Source organism: Cherax quadricarinatus, chromosome 9 (genome assembly GCF_038502225.1).
Source record: "Cherax quadricarinatus isolate ZL_2023a chromosome 9, ASM3850222v1, whole genome shotgun sequence".
Lineage (NCBI taxonomy): Eukaryota > Metazoa > Arthropoda > Malacostraca > Decapoda > Parastacidae > Cherax > Cherax quadricarinatus.
This window is the reverse complement of record NC_091300.1, coordinates 23,271,659-23,294,117: the sequence shown is the minus strand read 5'-3', so window position 1 is coordinate 23,294,117 and position 22,459 is coordinate 23,271,659. Positions and strand designations below refer to the sequence as shown.

Here is a 22,459-nt window from a genome sequence, read left to right as displayed (position 1 = left end):
TCCACATATCTGTAATTATACGTAATAACAGCCTACGTGAGTATTTCTTACCTAATCCACGAGTCGAACTCCCACATGATACTACGATTCCCATCGAGATTTGTTTCACTTCACCTCCAGACCTTCAGAGTGCAGTTATATGTAGAGAAACAAGTCTGGGGACGCTTAGACTAACCTCTGCTATAACTCCAACTGTCGAGAGAATGACACACTGTGTCAGCCTCGTGTCACAAGCTTCAGTGAGCAGCCTGCACAAAGAAGATGTCACTTTGACTGCTAGCTCGCTCACTGCAGTCTGGTGTATGATGTTACGACTCCCAGATGTTTCGCCCAGTAGTCTCTGCCACGACTTGCTCCACAACTCGCTCCACGCTCGCCGGCAGTGACAGCCCAGCGACAGTACCAGTCGAGAAGTGTCCTCCTGAGTCGCTTGCCAGAAGTCCTGCCCAGTTGCCGAGTTTTGTCGACGCCTCACTCGAGGGCACCAGCATGTCGTGCCCCAAGTTGAGTGAAACCTGCAGCGACTCCTACGATGACTGCTTCACCGTTCCAGAGGAGACCGTAACCTGTTACGTCACAGCTCAGCCACAGCGATGTCTCCTGTGTTGCAGTATCTGTCCAGACACAGGAAGGCGTGCAGTGATGCCCATCAACGCTCACTGCCTATGACCACGATGTTTAGCACACCCCCACTTGTTTTTTTCTTCCCTCCCTGTAGGAAGTTTTTTTTTCATGTCCATATGTATATATATGTTTTTATTTTGTGTTCTGTGCCCTTTTCCTACGAGAGAGAGACCGAGATTCTTTTACCACCAGTATTGTCGGGTCGGGACGACGCGCGGTAGGTGGCCGAGCGTATGTAGACAGCCTGTACTGTCTGCACAGACTGCCCATGCTGTCTGCCAGCTTAGTTCATATTTCGCACCACTCAGATGCTGCCCTCTGTAGCCAGGCCTCTCGGTGGGCACGCCAGCCTGCCGGCCCTTGCCACGCTCTCACTCACACAGCGGCCTAGCAGCAAGACACAAGTACTATTAGCTCTCTCTCGTGGGATGGCCCTTCCCGGGCCATGGGCACAACACAAGCCTGTGTACCCACCACGACTTAACAATAAAGTAAGAAGCCTCCGAAGAAGACGTCTATCATTGAACCACCCGCTTACAGCCTACCAAATAATCCCGTTATAGTCAGTTTAGTCAGTTATTATGTCAGTCATTCAGTAAGTTAGTCATTCAGTCAGTAACACAAACTCATGTTTACCTCTTTTTCTGTGTACAAAGTAACACATCATTATGGCTACAGGTTATCTCTTGTCTAATATCTTTGCTTCTTTGTTAATTCTAAGACTTAAGTGCTTATACCTCTTCGTGCCACTTTCAGCAACACTGGTATGGCTACTGGGTGTCATGATTGCTTGGCAGATACAAGATATAGTAATTAAAATATCATAACACAATTCACAAACACTGCTGCCTTGTAGCAGAGAAAGACTGGACACGTATGAATTACGAACACTGGGATAGTGGGGTGGTGTTGGGGAGTGGCAGGGGATGGTGGGAGGGCTCCCCGGCTGCTCCACAACAAGGCAGCCACTAGAGCGAAAGAGAATTTTTTTTCCTTCTCACAAACTGAACTGTGTTAAATTAATTATATGACGTGTTACATAACTGTGCTGCAATTCTTCAATCGTGCAATACCCAAATCGTGCCAAATAAACTCGTCCTAAATGACGGTCTTTTGTACATTTTGTATTCTGTATGTAGAGTACATACATAGTTTAAGATACAGCATTTCTGCAATAAAAGCAATAATTATTTCCAGCTTATGACAATACAATAACACAAAAGACTACCTACCAACCAAGCACAGTGTTGATGATGCAACAGGGAGTCCTCGATAGCTCTTTAACTGAGTTCCAGTGGCACCATCATAAACCTGAAAGATAATAAATATAAAAAAACAGTTCTTTTTTAAAAATAACAAATATTTATAATAAGGCCATGTGAACAATAAGCAATATTATACTTCCATAGGAGGTACATCATCGTTTCAACATGCAGGAAGTGTGCTAAAAGACATCGAAGAGGCTTCATCCTAAATTCTCATTTTTCAAAATGATTACAATACTTATAAAGTAGGGCCCTGCTTTATGGCATTTTGCCTTACAGTGTTCCACTAATATGGTGATTTCAAATTATGACCAAAACTTGCTACACAGTGAGCGTTCTTTCAAATATGGCGTGCCCCACTTGGTTTGTTTACATTCTCTGAGAGCACCTCTCTATGTCAGGAAACTTTCCAAATTTTTCAAGTGTTTTAACCCTTTGACTGTTTCGGCCGTATACATACGTCTTACAAGCCAGTGTTTCAGACGTATATATACTCAATAATTCTAGCGGCTTCAAATCAAGCAGGAGAAAGCTGGAAGGCCCACATGTGAGAGAATGGGTCTGTGTGGTCAGTGTGCACCACATAAAAAAAATCCTGCAGCATGCAGTGAATGAGAAAAAAAAACTCCGACCGTTTTTTTTTTAATTAAAATGATGACTTTGTGGTCTATTTTCATATAGCATTTATGGTTGTATTCTCGTCTTGGTCTCATTTGATAGAATGGAAAACATATTATAGAAATAGGGGTGATTTTGATTGGTTTTACTATGAAAAGAACCTTGAAATGGAGCTCAAAGTAGGGGAAATGATGTCCTTTTCCAATAAATGTCCAAGTAGCCATTCTAATATGCAGTCATGAATAGGTTGACATTATTTATACAATTATTACAATATTGAAGTAGTCTGCACAACAGTAAATCTATTTTTTGTCTGAATAAAAATTCAAAATAGAAAGCAAGAGTAATATCAGAGGGGTCTGGAGACGTGACTGATGAACAAAGAAAATGTTATTTTTGAGCAAGGAATGTCTGCATTGTTCATTCTGGACCCCTTTTTTTTTAAAATTGTCATATTTTTTTAATTTTCGTGAAATTGGCCAAATTGCAAATTTCTGACCATGTTATTGGGTAGTTGAATCAGTAAATGGGCAGTTTCCTGTACTCAATCGATAGAACAAATGGAGTTCTAAAGAAATAGCTATGAGATTGGTTGACTGGAACAATGGAATTAGCCGAAAATAGGGCTCAAAGTGGGCGAAATTGCCAATTCGTAAATATAGCCGAGGTCGCTAACTTCGCGAGAGCGTAATTCCGTCAGTTTTCCATCAAATTTCATTCTTTTGGTGTCGTTACAATAAGGAAAAAATTCTCTATTATTTCATAAGAAAAAATAACTTTTTTCGGAAATTTTGCGACACCAGGAGATACCTCAGTATTTGGGGTTGTGACAGTCAAGGAGTTAAAGGTATTGCATATTGTATATGTACTCTTATATGTACCTGTACCTAAATATACTTACACACTGTGCTGGCATGCAGGTACACATTAAAATCACCAAGAGTCTCTCTACTCTTGACGTAATACTTAATCTTTTGGGCGCATTAAATATCGTATATTACGTTAATATAGACATTTCCATTGATCCATCTATGATATTTTTTTTCAAAATTATATAATAAAACACACTACATAACATATAAACATGATAGTAGCCAGGCGACTTGTAGGACTTGTGGTAGCCAGGTGACTTCTAACCCAACATCTGAGAAAACGTCACTATAATATTACTGGGGGTAACTAGAAAATTATTCCTTTCGTATGCCTTCACTCAGAGTCTCATTTCTTCTAAAAATGGTGTTACAGGAGAATGGGAGTGTTTTTCTTTATTTATTCTACTATATCAACGTGGAGACAACTTGTACACAATGTAAATTGATGAAAACCAGACGCGTTCACCTGGTTTGTTTACATTACATGTGGGTGGGGTGGAGTGGGGAGCGCTGCCTTGGCTGGCTACCACCTGACTTCCTACAAGTAAAACTCACCTCTCATCCTACATTAAGATTACAAATATTTTAAGGTAATTAATGAATGTACTGTATATGTATTTTATCGCTCTGGGGCGCTTTAATTAAATGTCATAGCATATTACGTGTGGGAGGGGTGGGCTGACCTGGCTGGCTATCATACCTCCCAAACCTGACTTCCTACAAATAAAACTCACCTCTCACCCTGCATTAGGACTACAAATATTTTAAGGTAGGTAATGGGTGCAGTGTGTGTGTATTTTACTTTTTTTTGTTTTTAATGCCTAGTTCTATTGCTAACTTAATATATATTAATGTAAACTTGTTATCTAGCATTTATATCCATTTATAAGTAGAAAAAAAATGACGTTCTGCTTTCCAGCGATGTCTGCTTTACAGCAGTAGCTTGGAACCTAACCTGCCGTATAAGTGGGGCCCTACTGCATACCAAAATTTATATGTAGTACTTGGGACCTGTATACAAATATATTCATAAGGATAACCAATACCTGGCCACAATCGCCTTGAAAAAATATAAAATTTTTGCCTGTTCAACAAAATGTTTACTGAACTGAAAAGCAATATTTCTTGAAAGAACAGCACCAAAATATGTCACTGATAGCACTAAAATTTATATACAGAACCTAAATATTTTTTGACCTGCAGAGAATTAACTACTGAATGTTGATTGATCGATTAAAATTTTAGGGCATTTTTCTTGGCAAGTTTAAAAAATACATGGACTCCACACAGAAAGAACTTAGCAACAGGACATACCTGGATACAGTCTGTACCAGCATTTAGTGATGATACTATTATTGCATCTATCAATGGTTCCATTATAGATGACATCCTGTAAGTGAGATACAAGTAAATGAGTTTTTTAATTATCAGAAGCAATGAAAAAGGAAACTGATAAAAACAGTAATTATTCATACACCATGGAGATAAATGGTTTTATAAAAAATATTTTTAAATTACTAAATTAAAGAGGCTACAATAAGAGAAATGGTAACAAAACCTAGGAAGCAAATGATTTTTTTATAAGAGTTATTATTCTAGATTATATTAACTGAAAATAATTTGACAGATTTTGTAGAAATTTTTTTAGATGCATCATTGCCTCAAGATTATCTTAAGAATATATTAATTTTTTTAATTTGTTAGAATTTATATTTTTTCATAATCTCTGTACATCTAACACTGAGCCCAGCACTGAATATTAAAATATATATTCACCAAATGAAATAGTAACAGAAAAGACTAGTACATTGCATTTGGTAAAAAAAATTCTAGTTTCATGATTTATAATGAGGTATTCCTATTTGGTATACGTAAATACCTTTCAGAACTTATACATACAGGTCCTCCATCACAAATCCGGCATCATTGGGACCTGTAGTGTGCCGGATTACTGAGTTTGCCGGATTACAGAGTGGTTACGTTAGAATACACTTAATAAAATTAACCAACTTGACTTACACAGTTCAATGAACATCGGCAAAAATCGAACATTTCCGCTACTTTGAGCTCAATTTCAAGGTATTTTTCGTCATGAAAGCAATCAAAATCATGTCTATTTCTGTAATATATCTTCCATTCTATCAAATGAACCCCAAAAAATGAGAATACAACCTTAAAAACCATATGAAAATACACTGCAAAGAGGCGGCTAATGGCTGAGAAGTTAACTCCCTTATTTATCATCTGTCTTTTTTATTTTTGTTGTGCGTTAAGAAGCATCTTTCCATCATACATTGCCCAAGTTTCAATGAGATAGCCCAACAAACAACCGAGAAAAAAAAAAACATTTACCAAAAATCATATATGGCAAGCCCAAGCCAGGTACTGGAAATAAGTCACTTTGTCTGACTTTTCTGGGTTATCCTAGGTTCTCTATACATACACTGCTATGTATGATAATCTATGTAACTGTATTTGTGTATACAGTGGAACCTCAAAAATCGAACGTATCACATATCGAACGTTTCGAAAAAAGGACCATTTTTTCGGACAAACTGTGTCCCTATTATCGAACGTGCCCCTATTTTCGGACCGCCGGGTACGGGACCTGTCTGCCGCCCGCTCCGTCCGCGTCCCCACGCAGGCGCCGTGAGCAGTCTAGCTTTGTTTATGCTTGAGTGAACATTAACCTGCGCTCTCATTTACACATTTTACAATTATTTTGTTGTGTTTAGTGCTTGTGGGACTGTGAAATAAGCTGCCATGGGCCCAAAGAAACTTGCTAGTGGTACCCCTGTGGTAAAGAAAGTGAGAAACACCATAGATGTGAAGAAGGAAATAATACAGAAGTATGAGAGTGGTGTGAGACTTGTTGAGCTTGCCAGGATGCATGGGAAAAAACAAGTCGACCATCGGTTCTATCCTGTCAAAGAAAGAACAAATCAAGGAAGCTGATGTTGCGAAAGGTGTTAATATAGGGAGTGGATGAGGTGCCTTCTTCAAAGATTAAGGAGATTTGTGCCAAGTGGAATGATGTCCAAATGTTTGTGCAGAAGTACCACCCTGAGCAAGCTGAAACAAGCCATCTTTGCAACAAGTTCAGTGACAGAACCATGTCCCATTTTAGGGAAATGTTAAAGAGGTGCCAGAAACAGAGGACTGTGGACAGTTATTTTGCGAGACAGGGGTCCAGTGACTCTCAAGCTGGTCCTAGTGGCATTAAAAGACAGAAGGGAAGTAACCCCAGAGAGGGCTTTACTTGAAGTCCTCATGGAGGGGGATTCTCCTTCCAAACACTAACCACAACTCCCTCTCTCCTCCTCCCTATCTTCCAGATGCCATCACCAATCTTCAATAAAGGTAAGTAAAAATGTTATTTTATATGTATTACTATACATAATTAAAAACTATAGTATTTGTTGTATGTAAAACTGCAATTAATCTCTATAAAATGTATTTTTTGTGTGAATATTTTTGGTTTTCTGGAACGGATTAATTGTATTTCCATTATTTCTTATGGGAAATATTGCTTTGAATTTCAGACTTTTCGAATTTAAAACTAGCTCCTGGAACGGATTAAGTTCGATTTTTGAGGTTCCACTGTACCTAAATAAACTTATTTACTTCTAGTCTGTCAACTGAGTACAAGAAACTGCCCATTCACTTATTTCAACTACCCAATAAAGTGGTCAGAAATTGGCAATTTGGCCGATTTCACACAAATTTCAACAGATGCCAATTTCAAAATAGGATCCAGAATAAACAATGCAGACATTCCTGGCACTAAAATAACATTTTCTCTGTTCATTAGTCATGGCTACAGGTCCCTCTTATATTACTCTTGCTTTTCATTTGGAATTTTTATTCACAAAAAAATAGAAGATTTACTGTTATGCAGACTGCTGCATTATTGTAATAATTGTATAAATAATGTCAAGCCATTCTTGACTCCGTATTGGGATTTGGACTGGCAGGCAGACAGGTATTGGACGGTATTTGTTTACTCTTGACCTTCGCTAAAGAATAGAACATTTTCGCTACTGTGAGCGCAATTTCAAGGTACTTTTTGTCACGAAAGCAATCAAAATCATATCTATTTCTATAATATATCTTTCATTCTATCAAATGAGACCAAAAAAATGAGAATATAACCATAACAACCATACAAAAATATACCGCTAAGTGGCCGCTAATGGCTGAGAAGTGAACTCCGCTATTTATGGTCTGATTTCTTTCATTTTTGGTGTACGTGAAGAAGTATCTTTCCATCATACATTGCCCAAGTTTGAATAAGATAACCCAACAAACAACTGAGAAAATATAATAATAATAATAATAGGTAGTAGGTTGGTAGACAGCAACCACCCAGGGAAGTACTACCGTCCTGCCAGATGACTGTGAAACAGAAACCTGTAACTGTTTTGCATGATGGTAGGATTGCTGGTGTCTTTTTTTGTCTCATAAACACGCTAGATAACAGGGATATCTTGCTACTCCAACTTACACTTTGGTCACACTTCACAGACATGCACATGCATATATATATTCATACATCTAGGTTTTTCTCCTTTTTCTACATAGCTCTTGTTCTTCTTTATTTCTTTTATTGTCCATGGGGAAGTGGAAAAGAATCTTTCCTCTGTAAGCCATGCGTGTCGTATGAGGCGACTAAAATGCCGGGAGCAATGGGCTAGTAACCCCTTCTCCTGTAGACATTTACTAAAAAAGAGAAGAAGAAAAACTTTATAAAACTGGGATGCTTGAATGTGCGTGGATGTAGTGCAGATGACAAGAAACAGATGATTGCTGATGTTATGAATGAAAAGAAGTTGGATGTCCTGGCCCTAAGCGAAACAAAGCTGAAGGGGGTAGGGGAGTTTCGGTGGGGGGAAATAAATGGGATTAAATCTGGAGTATCTGAGAGAGTTAGAGCAAAGGAAGGGGTAGCAGTAATGTTGAATGATCAGTTATGGAAGGAGAAAAGAGAATATGAATGTGTAAAAGCAAGAATTATGTGGATTAAAGTAAAGGTTGGATGCGAGAAGTGGGTCATAATAAGCGTGTATGCACCTGGAGAAGAGAGGAATGCAGAGGAGAGAGAGAGATTTTGGGAGATGTTAAGTGAATGTATAGGAGCCTTTGAACCAAGTGAGAGAGTAATTGTGGTAGGGGACCTGAATGCTAAAGTAGGAGAAACTTTTAGAGAGGGTGTGGTAGGTAAGTTTGGGGTGCCAGGTGTAAATGATAATGGGAGCCCTTTGATTGAACTTTGTATAGAAAGGGGTTTAGTTATAGGTAATACATATTTTAAGAAAAAGAGGATAAATAAGTATACAAGATATGATGTAGGGCGAAATGACAGTAGTTTGTTGGATTATGTATTGGTAGATAAAAGACTGTCGAGTAGACTTCAGGATGTACATGTTTATAGAGGGGCCACAGATATATCAGATCACTTTCTAGTTGTAACTACACTGAGAGTAAAAGGTAGATGGGATACAAGGAGAATAGAAGCATCAGGGAAGAGAGAGGTGAAGGTTTATAAACTAAAAGAGGAGGCAGTTAGGGAAAGATATAAACAGCTATTGGAGGATAGATGGGCTAATGAGAACATAGGCAATGGGGTCGAAGAGGTATAGGGTAGGTTTAAAAATGTAGTGTTAAGTGTTCAGCAGAAGTTTGTGGTTACAGGAAAGTGGGTGCGGGAGGGAAGAGGAGCGATTGGTGGAATGATGATGTAAAGAGAGTAGTAAGGGAGAAAAAGTTAGCATATGAGAAGTTTTTACAAAGTAGAAGTGATGCAAGGAGGGAAGAGTATATGGAGAAAAAGAGGGAGTGGTGAAGCAATGTAAAAAGAGAGCAAATGAGAGAGTGGGTGAGATGTTATCAACAAATTTTGTTGAAAATAAGAAAAAGTTTTGGAGTGAGATTAACAAGTTAAGGAAGCCTAGAGAACAAATGGATTTGTCAGTTAAAAATAGGAGAGGAGAGTTATTAAATGGAGAGTTAGAGGTATTGGGAAGATGGAGGGAATATTTTGAGGAATTGTTAAATGTTGATGAAGATAGGGAAGCTGTGATTTCGTGTATAGGGCAAGGAGGAATAACATCTTGTAGGAGTGAGGAAGAGCCAGTTGTGAGTGTGGGGGAAGTTCGTGAGGCAGTAGGTAAAATGAAAGGGGGTAAGGCAGCCGGGATTGATGGGATAAAGATAGAAATGTTAAAAGCAGGTGGGGATATAGTTTTGGAGTGGTTGGTGCAATTATTTAATAAATGTATGGAAGAGGGTAAGGTACCTAGGGATTAGCAGAGAGCATGCATAGTTCCTTTGTATAAAGGCAAAGGGGACAAAAGAGAGTGCAAAAATTATAGGGGGATAAGTCTGTTGAGTATACCTGGTAAAGTGTATGGTAGAGTTATTATTGAAAGAATTAAAAGTAAGACTGAGAATAGGATAGCAGATGAACAAGGAGGCTTTAGGAAAGGTAAGGGGTGTGTGGACCAGGTGTTTACAGTGAAACATATAAGTGAACAGTATTTAGATAAGGCTCAAGAGGTCTTTGTGGCATTTATGGATTTGGAAAAGGAGTATGACAGGGTGGATAGGGGGGCAATGTGGCAGATGTTGCAGGTGTATGGTGTAGGAGGTAGGTTACTGAAAGCAGTGAAAAGTTTTTACGAGGATAGTGAGGCTCAAGTTAGAGTACATAGGAAAGAGGGAAATTATTTCCCAGTAAAAGTAGGCCTTAGACAAGGATGTGAGATGTCACCGTGGTTGTTTAATATATTTATAGATGGGGTTGTAAGAGAAGTAAATGCGAGGGTCTTGGCAAGAGGCGTGGAGTTAAAAGATAAAGAATCACACATAAAGTGGGAGTTGTCACAGTTGCTCTTTGCTGATGACACTGTGCTCTTGGGAGATTCTGAAGAGAAGTTGCAGAGATTGGTGGATGAATTTGGTAGGGTGTGCAAAAGAAGAAATTAAAAGTGAATACAGGAAAGAGTAAGGTTATGAGGATAACAAAAATATTAGGTGATGAAAGATTGGATATCAGATTGGAGGGAGAGAGTATGGAGGAGGTGAATGTATTTAGATATTTGGGAGTGGATGTGTCAGCGGATGGGTCTATGAAGGATGAGGTGAATCATAGAATTGATGAGGGGAAAAGGGTGAGTGGTGCACTTAGGAGTCTGTGGAGACAAAGAACTTTGTCCTTGGAGGCAAAGAGGGGAATGTATGAGAGTATAGTTTTACCAACGCTCTTATATGGGTGTGAAGCATGGGTGATGAATGTTGCAGCGAGGAGAAGGCTGGAGGCAGTGGAGATGTCATGTCTGAGGGCAATGTGTGGTGTGAATATAATGCAGAGAATTCATAGTTTGGAAGTTAGGAGGAGGTGCGGGATTACCAAAACTGTTGTCCAGAGGGCTGAGGAAGGGTTGTTGAGGTGGTTCGGACATGTAGAGAGAATGGAGCGAAACAGAATGACTTCAAGAGTGTATCAGTCTGTAGTGGAAGGAAGGCGGGGTAGGGGTCGGCCTAGGAAAGGTTGGAGGGAGGGGGTAAAGGAGGTTTTGTGTGCGAGGGGCTTGAACTTCCAGCAGGCGTGCGTGAGCATGTTTGATAGGAGTGAATGGAGACGAATGGTTTTTAATACTTGACGTGCTGTTGGAGTGTGAGCAAAGTAACATTTATGAAGGGGTTCAGGGAAACCGGCAGGCCGGACTTGAGTCCTGGAGATGGGAAGTACAGTGCCTGCATTCTGAAGGAGGGGTGTTAATGTTGCAGTTTAAAAACTGTAGTGTAAAGCACCCTTCTGGCAAGACAGTGATGGAGTGAATGATGGTGAAAGTTTTTCTTTTTCGGGCCACCTTGCCTTGGTGGGAATCGGCCAGTGTGATAAAAAAAATAATAAAAAAAAAAAAAATAATAATAATAATAATATCTTTATTTGCTACACGTACATGTACATGGTATGCAGGCCTAGCTGACATCAGTGACATACTACTGTATAGAAAGCTGCTTGTTATGCAGAGTATTTCAAGAAAATTAGGTCAGTGCCCCAGGGTAACACCCACACTAGTCGACTAACACCCAGGTACCCATTTACTGATGGGTAAACATAGACAACAGGTGTAAAGAAACACGCCTAATGTTTCTACCCTGGCTGGGAATCGAATATTTACCAAAAATCATATATGGCTAACCCAAGCCAGGTACTAAAAATAAGCCACGTTGACTTTTTTGGGTTATCCTAGGTTCTCTACACATATGCGTCTATGTGTGATAATCTTTAGAGAAAATAACTTTTGTTTCATGTTTATGGTGCAGAACGAGTGTATATCACAGTTGTCCGTGTGCTATACTCTGTTTTCTCTAATATAAGCCCCCAAGACAGGGATAGGAGAATGGTATTTGTATACCATATCCTCTTCATACCTCCGTTGAACTGCTCGGTGTTATGCCAAATATTATTCATTCTGGAGTATTTAACATGTTTTATGTTATTTATATTGTTTCTTATGTCATATTAGATCAATTGTGATAGGCAAATAAGCTGTAGTGTTGATATTAGCGTAATAATAAAGCATATTCTCCTGCTTCATGAGACTGAGCTCATGGTAACCGACAGTGGCTTTAAAGCCACCTTATCTTTAATGGATAATGTACTGTGTAGGTGCTCTACATAATGAGAAGCATTTCTTTTATTCATTGGAACCATGGCTAGGGCTAAAAGTAAGCAGGTTAAAACAATAAATGGAGAAAAAGAAATTGGAATGACTTATGCAGCAAGTAGCGCCACCACACAGTACCAGCAGGTTGGTGTGGCGACCCTGGAAATTTGAAATTATGCTAGCGAAAATTAGTGCCGAATAACTGAAGGAACCGAATAACTGATTGCCGGATTTGTGATGGCGGACCTGTACCTTGACATACATAATGTCTTTCAGAAAACTGAATATAGTGGAACCCCAGATTTTGTACTTAATCCGTTCCAGAAGGTCATTCTAAATCTGAAATGTATGAAAACTGAAATAATATTTCCCATAAGAAATAATGGAAATCCAATTACAGTGGACCCTCGGGTAACAGCATTAATCCGTTACAGAGAGCTCACCTTTAACTGATTTTGCTGTTAGCTGAATTAATTTTCCCCATAAGAAATACACTAATGGAAATCCAATTAACCCGTTCCAGACCCCCAAAAGTATTAAACAAAATAATTTTTTTTACATGACATGTACATTTCCCTACACAGAAAACAATGAGACATGCACAATAAAAAATACTGAAATGACACTTACCTTTATTGAGGACTTATTGATGAGATGGGAGGAGGGCAGAGGATGGAGGAGTTTACAATTTGGAAGGGGAATCCCCTTCCATAAAGACTTCAGGTAACAAGTCCTTTTCTGGGATTACCTCCCTTCTTTGTTTTTTAATGCCACTAGGACGAGCTTGAGTCACTGAACCCCTGTCACGCCAAATATCTGTCCAGAGAGCTCTGTTTCTGGCGTCTCTTAAAGATTTCCCTAAAATGGGACACAATAGTGTCACTATACATGTTGCCAATAAAGCCTGCAACAGCTGTGTCAGGGTAATGTTCGTCCATAAGTGCTTGCACCTTTGTCCACACTGTACAAATGTCCTTAATCTTTGACGAACGCAACTTCCTCCATCTCTCTTCCTCCTCCTCTGAAGGAAATTCTTGAGCTGTGGTCTGTTGCTGTTGCACCTGAAGCTCTTGCAACTCTGTAGTGGTTAGTTCTTCATCGTCGTCCTCCACCAATTCTTCCACATCCTCGCCACTAACCTCCAACCCCATGGACTTCTCCAATGCCACAATAGATTCCACAACTGGCATAGGCTTCTCAGGGTTAGCCCCAAACCCTTCAAAATCCCTCTCTTGTACACATTGTGGCCACAATTTTCTCCAAGCAGAGTTCGAAGTCCTGCAAGTCACTCTTAGGGTCAATTCAGTGTCTGAGGTCACTTCAAAGCACTTTTGAAACACTGCTTTGGTGTACAGTTTTTTGAAGTTTGAAATGACCTGCTGGTCCATGGGCTGGAGGAGAGGAGTGGTGTTAGGAGGCAAAAACTTCACTTTAATAAAACTAAACTCCCCCACAATTTGCTCTTCCAAGTCTTGAGGATGTGCAGGAGCACTGTCCATTAACAGGAGGCACCTGAGTGGCAATTTATTTTCCAGGAAGTATTTTTTCACACTGGGGCCAAACACGTCATAGAACCAATCGAGGAAAATGCCCCTAGTGACCCATGCCTTACTGTTTGCTCTCCACATCACACACAATTTAGTCTTGACGACACTGTTTTTCTCGAACACACTCGGAGTTTCAGAGTGATACACGAGTAAAGGCTTCACTTTGCAATCCCCACTAGCATTACTACAAAACATGAGAGTTAGCTTGTCTTTCATAGGCTTGTGTCCTGGAAGTGCCTTTTCCTCCTGAGTAATGTAGGTCCTGTTTGGCATTTTCTTCCAAAACAGGCCTGTTTCATCACAACTGAGCACTTGTTGGGGTTTTTAATTTTTCAGCCTCTATGTACCCCTTAACCCTTTGACTGTTTCAGTCATGTATATACATCCTATGAGCTACTGTGTTTGACGTATTAATACGCATAAATTCTAGTGGCTTCAAATCAAGTGGGAGAAAGCTGGTAGGCCTACATGTGAGAGAATGGATCTGTGTGTGGTGGGTGTGCACCCTGTGATTTTTGGGGACTCAGTGGTGCATTGTGGGAACGCCATCTTGGTAGTCCATTTTCACCATGCCTCGCGGTAAGAAGTACGTACCTCACTCCTCAGTGGATTGGAGGTCTTTTGTTCCCAGGTGATAGCTCTAACAGCGATGGAAGTGCCAGTTAAAGTGAATTTCATGGTTTTGGAGAGGGTGTGACCGAAAGCAGTGCCCAGGATAACGTAATTAGTGATGAAAATCCAGATGACCCACAACCTTCCACCTCTGGTGCTGGGCCATCTCATTCACGTTCACCTGTACCAGGATGAAAGAGGAAACTATTTGCCCGTGTACAAGACTCAGATGTGAGCAGCGAAAGTGATAGTGATTTCAAAGCTATTGAAAGCAGTTCTAGTTGCGACAGTGAGGGTGAATATTCTCCAGTGAAATGGCAGTATGTATGACGCAGCATGCATTCTGGTAATGTGCCATATGCTCTTCCAAGGGAAAGGAGTAAATCTCGGAGTACATCCCGTGGCACTACACCATGAACTGATAGTGAAGATGACGATACTGTTACAATGGGGATGAATGATGTGCGTGGGGCAGCAGGTGATGTTGGCGACATGAGTCATATGGCACCAGCAGCGGGCCATGCTACTAACTCAGCACAGCCACAACCACCCTCAACCACCCCCACATTCCCACAACATCCACAACCACAACCTGCACAACCACAACCTTCACAACCACAACTACCTGTAAATATTCAGTACTCACCAGCAGACTGCATCTGGGATTGGCAGCAAGGTGACAATTTTGTTCCCAATCCCCATCACTTTGAATATGGCCATTATGTACACTTGGGAACAATGCTACTGAACTGGAATGCTTTCAGTCCCTGACACTATTGTCAGGGAAAGCAATACATACTTCGAGTACACCATAATGCTTATGCCACGTGTATAAGCACAGTGTCAACACATACTGGTCGAGAGACCGCCTGATTTCAACCCCAGCTTTCAGTGACATTATACCAGTGAATCGATTTGTGCCACTGTTACGTATGCTACATTTTTCAGACAAAACAAGGCCTGACAGAAGCGACAGGTTATGTAAGATCAGGAATGTGTTCATGTACCTGAAACAAAAGTGCTGTATGTATTTTTATCCCTTCAGGAAGCTTGTTATTGATAAGTCTTTGATTTTGTTCAAAGGTAGACTCTCATTCAAGCAGTATATACCAAGCAAAAGGAAATGCTTTGGTATAAAGTTATTTGTACTGTGTGATTGCAAAAGTGGTCTGGTTTTGGATATAATTGTGTACACTGGCAGTAATACATTGCAAGATACCAGGAAGTTACTGGGTATCTCTGGTGATGTGGTTAAAACAATGATGGAACCATATCTTGGTAAGGGGCATATTTTATATACTGATAACTGGTACACAAGCCCTTTACTCACTGATTTCTTGTGAGTGAACATGAGAGACGTATGTGGCACAGTGCGTGGAAATCGTAGACATATGCCTAGGTTTGACGCAGGCACTCGTAGAGGTGAAGTTCAGGAAATGCCACCAATGACGTCACGGTATTTCGGTGGCATGACAAACGTGATGTCACGTTGTTGACATCAGTTCACTGACACAAAATGGTAGACACTGGCAAGCAGAATAGAGAGACCAATGAGCCCATTTTAAAACCTGCAGCTGTGATGTACTACAACCTCATTATGCACTTAGTAGACAAATGTGACATGCAAACTGGGTTTACTGATTGTGTTTGTAAGAGTTATAAGTGGTACGTAAAACTTTTTCTATCTTCTTGACATTTCCATGATGAATGCTTATAATATGTATAAGCTGAAGACCAACAACAAACTCAAATATGGTGAATTTCATTTGTCAATTATCAGACAAATACTGTAATATTCAAGTACCAAGGAACAAAACTTGCAATAGACCAGCGCCCACAAAATCACCAACACATGCCATCTTGTCTGAGGCCTGGTGATCACTACCCCATACCATTGCCTCCTACTACTTTCAAGAAAAATGCTCAGAAGAGGTGTTATGTCTGTGCACATACCACAAAACACCCACAAAAACACAGAGACACTCGTTTTATGTGTGAGGAGTGTAAAACCCCATTGTGCATACACTCATATTTCAAAGAATTTCACAAGCTGCAGCAGTTCTAGGAAAGTGACCAGTGACTGTACATATGTATATATACAGGTCTCCCTCACCATTCGCGTTTTCAACTTTCGCGGGCTTCACACATTCGCGAATTCCCAACCGCCAAATTCCCAGCCTCCAAATTCCCAGCTGCTAAATCATATTTAAGTTTCCCCCCACCTACGAGTCCCTACTACCCTCCCTCCTACCCCAGCAACTGGCAGCCAGCCGTCCCGCCAGTGTGGTGAGTGTTTTGTTTGTTCATTATTCGCTATTAAACCACAGTATAAATAATGTAAACCCATTCATAACTGCATATTGGAATGGCTATTCGGACAGGTATTGGATGGTGACATCATGTGTTTACTCTTGAGAACAGCAAAGAATCGAACATTTCTGCTACTGCTAATAATAACAATAGTAATAATAATAATAATAATAATAATAAATACGATAGAATTGAAGAAGGAAATTGTACAAAAATACGAGGGAGTGGTTGACACATCGTCAGTGTGGCTTTGTTTATGCTGGAGTGAGCATTAGTTTCGGTGCTCTTCCAAATATTTCACAATAATTCATTGTGTTTGGTGCTTGTAGACTGAGTGAGACTGGAGTGGTAGAGGCAGTGGTTGAGGAAGCGGTTGAGGCAGTGGGTGAGGTTGTGGGTGAGGCAGTGGGTGAGGCAGTGGGTGAGGCAGCGGTTGAGGCAGTGGGTGAGGCAGTGGGTGAGGCAGCAGTTGAGGCAGTGGGTGAGACAGTGGGTAAGGCAGCATTTGAGGCAGTGGGTGAGGCAGTGGGTGACTCAGTGGGTGACTCAGTGGTTGAGGCAGTGGTATTTAATAATGTACATGTTATTAATAATAATAATAATAATAATAATAATAATAATAATAATAATAATACATGTTATTAATAATATGTATTATTATTATTATTTTTAACATGTTATTAAATACCACTGCCTCAACTGCTACCTAAACCGCTGCCTCTACCAGTGCCTCAACCACTGCCTCAACCACTGCCTCAACCACTGCCTCAAATACTGCCTCACCCACTGTCTCACCCACTGCCTCACCCACTGCCTCAACCACTGCCTCAACCACTGCCTCAACCACTGCCTCACCTACTGCCTCAACCACTGCCTCTACCATTACCTCACCCACCGCCTCACTCACTGCCTCAACCACTGCCTCAACCACTGCCTCAACCACTGCCTCACCCACTACCTCACCCATTGCCTCACCCACTACCTCAACCGCTTCCTCAGCCACTGCCTCTACCACTCCAGTCGCACTCAGTCTACAAGCACCAAACACAATGAATTATTGTGAAATGTTTGGAAGAGCACCGAAACTAATGCTCACTCCAGCATAAACAAAGCCACACTGACAATGTGTCAACCATTCCCTCGTATTTTTGTACAATTTCCTTCTTCAATTCTATCATATTTATTATTATTATTATTATTATTATTATTACTACTACTACTACTATTGTTATTATTTAGCAGTAGCAGAAATGTTTGATTCTTTGCTGTGTTCAAGAGTAAACACATGATGTCACCATCCAATACCTGTCCGAATAACCATTCCAATATGCAGTCATGAATGGGTTTACATTATTTATACTGTGGTTTAATAGCAAATAATGAACAAATAAAATACTCGCCACACTGGTGGGAGGGCTGGCTGCCAGTTGCGGGGGTCGGAGGGAAGGTAGTAGGGACTCGCAGTGATTGAGGAAGTGATTGAGGAAGTGGTGGAGGCAGTGGTGGAGGCAGTGGTAGAAGCAGTGGTGGAGGCAGTGGTATTTAATAACATACATGTTATTAAACCATAACATGTATGTGTTTAGTACAATTTACGACGTTTTCATGTATTTTATGATTGTTCATGGTTCAACAAGTTAAGGAAGCAGTATTGTATTATATTTCCCTACAATATATTGGGGCACCAGACATTCGCGCTTTTTCAGCAATCGCGAGGCTCGTGATCCCCTAACCCTCGTGAATGTTGAGGGAGACCTGTATTATAGAACAATAGTAATAAACATTTTTTTATATTGTTAGTTGTGTAAACAAGTTTTATAAACAATATGATAAAACTAGTGTTTTTGCTATAATTGTGTTACATTCAATGAATATACAGTGGACCCCCCTGTTAATGATATTTTTTCACTCCAGAAGTATGTTCAGGTGCCAGTACTGACCGAATTTGTTCCCATAAGAAATATTGTGAAGTAGATTAGTCCATTTCAGACCCCCAAACATACACGTACAAACGCACTTACATAAATACACTTACATAATTGGTCACATTCGGAGGTAATCGTTATGCGGGGGTCCACTGTATATATGAACATTGCACCATACTTTGGTCTCACAGGCCACATAAGTTATGTAAAAAAATAAAATAAGTGAAAAACACAAGAAACCTTCGAATGCAAGTAAACCAAAGTTTACCGGGTGAGCAGCATTCGCCGCTGTTGCCATACACGGCTCATTTTCTGCCAAATTTACGCCTCTATATCAAGGTAAGTACTGATCGCAAAAATTTTTTGGGGGGGCTTAAAACAATCGGAAAATTAATCTTAAAATTTTCATTGGAAAAAATAATGTTTTTTTCCGAATATTTTTCGACACCAGGAGACACCTCAGGATCTGGGGTTGCGACAGTCAAAGGGTTAAAGTCCTGCACATACTTTTCAGCCACTTTTTTGTCAGAACTGGCAGCCAAACTATGCCTTATCAAACTGTGTATGCCACTACAATTCTTAAATCTCTCGCTAGTAAAATCCCACGTACAAATGCCCGTGCCGGGGACTACCTAGATGGGAATTTCCCAAATTCCTTCTATCTTGTACCAACTAAGCCCACGGAAGTCACCGCGATCATAAAGTCACTTAAAAATAACTCTGGGAATCTGTCTCACGTCCCACCATTATTGTACAAGCGAGCGGCCCATGTCCTTTCGCATGCTATTACATTACTTTTTAACCCTTTCAGGGTCCAAGGCCCAAATCTGGAGTCACGCACCAGTGTCCAAGAATTTAAAAAAAAAAAAATTTTTATTTTTTCTTATGAAATCGTAGAGAATCTTTTTGTGAAGGTAATAAAACAAAAAGTACGAAATTTGGTGGAAAATTGACGAAATTATGCTCTCGCGAATTTTGATGTGTCAGCGATATTTACGAATCGGCGATTTTGCCGACTTTGACTCCCATTTTAGGCCAATTACATTATTCCAATCAACCAAAATGTTAGCTATTTCACTAGTATTACTTCTATTCTATCGATTGAGCACAAGAAATTGCCAAGTCAACTGTTTCAACTACAAAATAAAGTGATCGGAAATTGTTAATTTGGCCAATTTAACACAAAGTTCAAAATATTCCAGTTTCAAAATAGGGTCCAGAATGAACAATGTAGGCATTCCTTGCACTAAACTAACATTTCCTCTGTTCATTAGTTATGTTTTGAGGCTTTACAAATAAATTCCATTTTTATTTTTTATTCACATAATGAATTTTTATTCACACCAAAAAATAGAAGATTTACTGTTATGCAATACTGTAATAATTGTATAAATATCATCACCATATTTGTGAATGTATATTAGACCCACCAGCTGACGTGTATTAGATGTGTGAGGTCGTTTGTTTACTCTTGAATATCGGCAAAAATTTAACATTTCCACTACTTTGAGCTCAGTTTCAAGCCATTTCCAATGCTAAAACCAATAAAAATCATCTCTATTTCTGTAATATGTCTTCCATTCTATCAAATGAGACCAAAAAATCGCAAATACAACTATAAAAAACATACGAAAAAACACTGCAAAGTTGCTGTTTTAATCGAAAAATCATGATTTCATTTTTTTTCTCTCATTATACACAGTGTGCTGCAGGATCTGTTTTATGTGGTGCACACATACCACATAGATGTATTCTCTCATATCTAGGCCCAAATGTACCACTCACAGTTTATCAGAGTGAGCTGAGCTCATGGCGTAGATCTACGGTTTGGACCCTGAACATAAAGCCGTAGATCTACGGGACGGACCCTGAAAGGGTTAACAAGACACTAGAAACTAGCACTTTCCCGAAACTACTCAAGACAGCAAGGGTTACACCAATACATAAAGGTGGTGACCCTACAGACGTAAACAACTATAGGCCAATATCAAACTTACCATTGCTATCCAAAATCTTTGAGAAACTCATGCACAGGAGACTATATTCATTTATAACGTCACAAAACATACTCAACCCCTGCCAATTTGGATTCAGGAAAAATAAAAGCACTAATGATGCAATTGTAAAAATGCTAGACCTGCTTTACACAGCATTGGAAAATAAGGAATATCCACTAGGAATTTTTATTGACCTAAGAAAAGCATTTGACACAGTAGACCACAGCATCCTACTCCACAAACTTGACCACTATGGTATAAGAGGCCATGTGCTTGCATATTTTAAATCCTACCTTTCTAATAGGTATCAGTATGTCACCATTAAAGACACAGCCTCATCAATATGGCCACTTGATACTGGAGTTCTGCAGGGAAGTGTCCTTGGACCCCTGCTCTTCCTCATTTACATCAATGATCTTCCAAACATATCCCAACACCTGAAACCCATTCTCTTTGCTGACGACACGACTTATGTCATCTCCCACCCTAATCTTGCCACTCTCAACACCATTGTTAACGAGGAGCTGCTCAAAATATCGACTTGGATGACAGCCAATAAACTTACACTTAACACTGGCAAAACCTACTATATTATGCTTGGTAGCAGAGCAGGTGTTGCGCAGCTTAACATTAAGATCAACAACACTCTAATTGCCAGACATAATGAAGGCAAATTCCTTGGCCTATACCTTGACAACAACCTAAATTTCGGCACCCATATCCAACACAAACAAAAAAAGTATCCAAAACGGTGGGGATCCTCTCCAAGATACGATACTACGTACCGCAAACTGCCTTTCTCACACTATACCATTCACTTACATATCCATACCTCACCTATGCTATCTGTGCTTGGGGTTCAACTGCAGCAACACACCTAAAGCCAATAATAACCCAACAAAAAGCCGCAGTAAGACTAATCACTAAATCCCATCCCTGGCAACACACCCCCCCCACTCTTCATAGATCTAAACTTACTCCCTGTTCAGAACATCCACACTTACTACTGTGCAATCTATATCTACAGGACCTTAAATTCCAATATTAACCTTGACCTAAAATGCTTTCTTGATAGTTATGACAGGATCCACAGGCATAACACCAGACACAAACATCTCTATGACATTCCCCGTGTTTGACTAAACCTTTACAAAAATTCAATGTATTTCAAAGGACCTGAAATCTGGAACACCCTACCTGAAAACTCTAGAACTGCAGACACATTCATCACTTTCAAAACTACAGTTAGAAAACATCTTATCTCCCTGATCCACCCCAACAACTAACTACATGATAACCACCTGGTGGTTCACAATTACACTCACTCACCCACTGACTATAGACCCAGAAATACTAATCTTAATCTTAAAATAATAAATCCTAACTAGTCATAAGTTTGCCTATGATACTCCAATATAGACACCTTGTATTGTGCCAAAACAAAAGCATTCACATTGCTAAACTCACAAATTATGATGTAGTCACTTAGCCTTAATACCATAATCTGTAAGGATTTAATGCTAAGAATTAATCTAAGTCTGCTCGAAATGCCTAGCCATGCTAGGTGTCCTAGTGGCCCCCTCTGTAATTAGTATTTTATAACATGTAAACCACACAATATCCAAAACCTGTAAACCCCACATTGTAACCCTTATAGAGAATAAACTTGAATTGAATTTGCTGGCCTTAAATTCATCAATATGAGCACTATTTGGAAGCATTTTCTTAATTAGATCATCATGAAACTACTTTGCCTTTTCACATATTACTGACTGAGAAACTCTATCTCCTGGTAACCGTTTCTCGTTGATCCACACCAACAACAGTCTCTTCACATTTTCGAGTGCTTGTGATCTCTGTTTTGTAAGCATACTTGCACCTTTCGCAACAACAGCTTCCTTGACTGCCTTTTTGTTGCCAAGATAGTAGTGATGATTGATAGTAGTGATGATTGAATAAAAATACTAATGATGCTATTATACACATGCTAGAACATATATACACTGCAATAGAG

The 22,459-nt window shown here is 39.8% G+C and overlaps 1 protein-coding gene across 7 annotated transcripts in view; it reads right to left on the bottom strand.

Moving 5' to 3' along the window:
• LOC128686145 (WD repeat-containing protein 18) overlaps positions 1 to 22,459 on the bottom strand; it is a 134,029-nt gene that overhangs the window by 96,843 nt on the left and 14,727 nt on the right. For 4 of the 7 annotated variants that reach the window (XM_070083339.1, XM_053772857.2, XM_053772856.2 and 1 more), the window contains exons 2-3: positions 4,694 to 4,769; positions 1,857 to 1,935 (exon numbers count right to left, since the gene is read on the bottom strand). In XM_070083339.1, coding sequence (XP_069939440.1) covers positions 1,857 to 1,935; positions 4,694 to 4,768 — 154 coding nt within the window. In that variant the 5' untranslated portion in view covers position 4,769. Of the gene's footprint in view, positions 1 to 1,856; positions 1,936 to 4,693; positions 4,770 to 14,195; positions 14,395 to 16,707; positions 16,776 to 22,459 lie in introns of those variants that run through there. The other 3 variants (XR_011391781.1, XM_053772852.2, XM_053772855.2) reach the window with 2 other exon arrangements.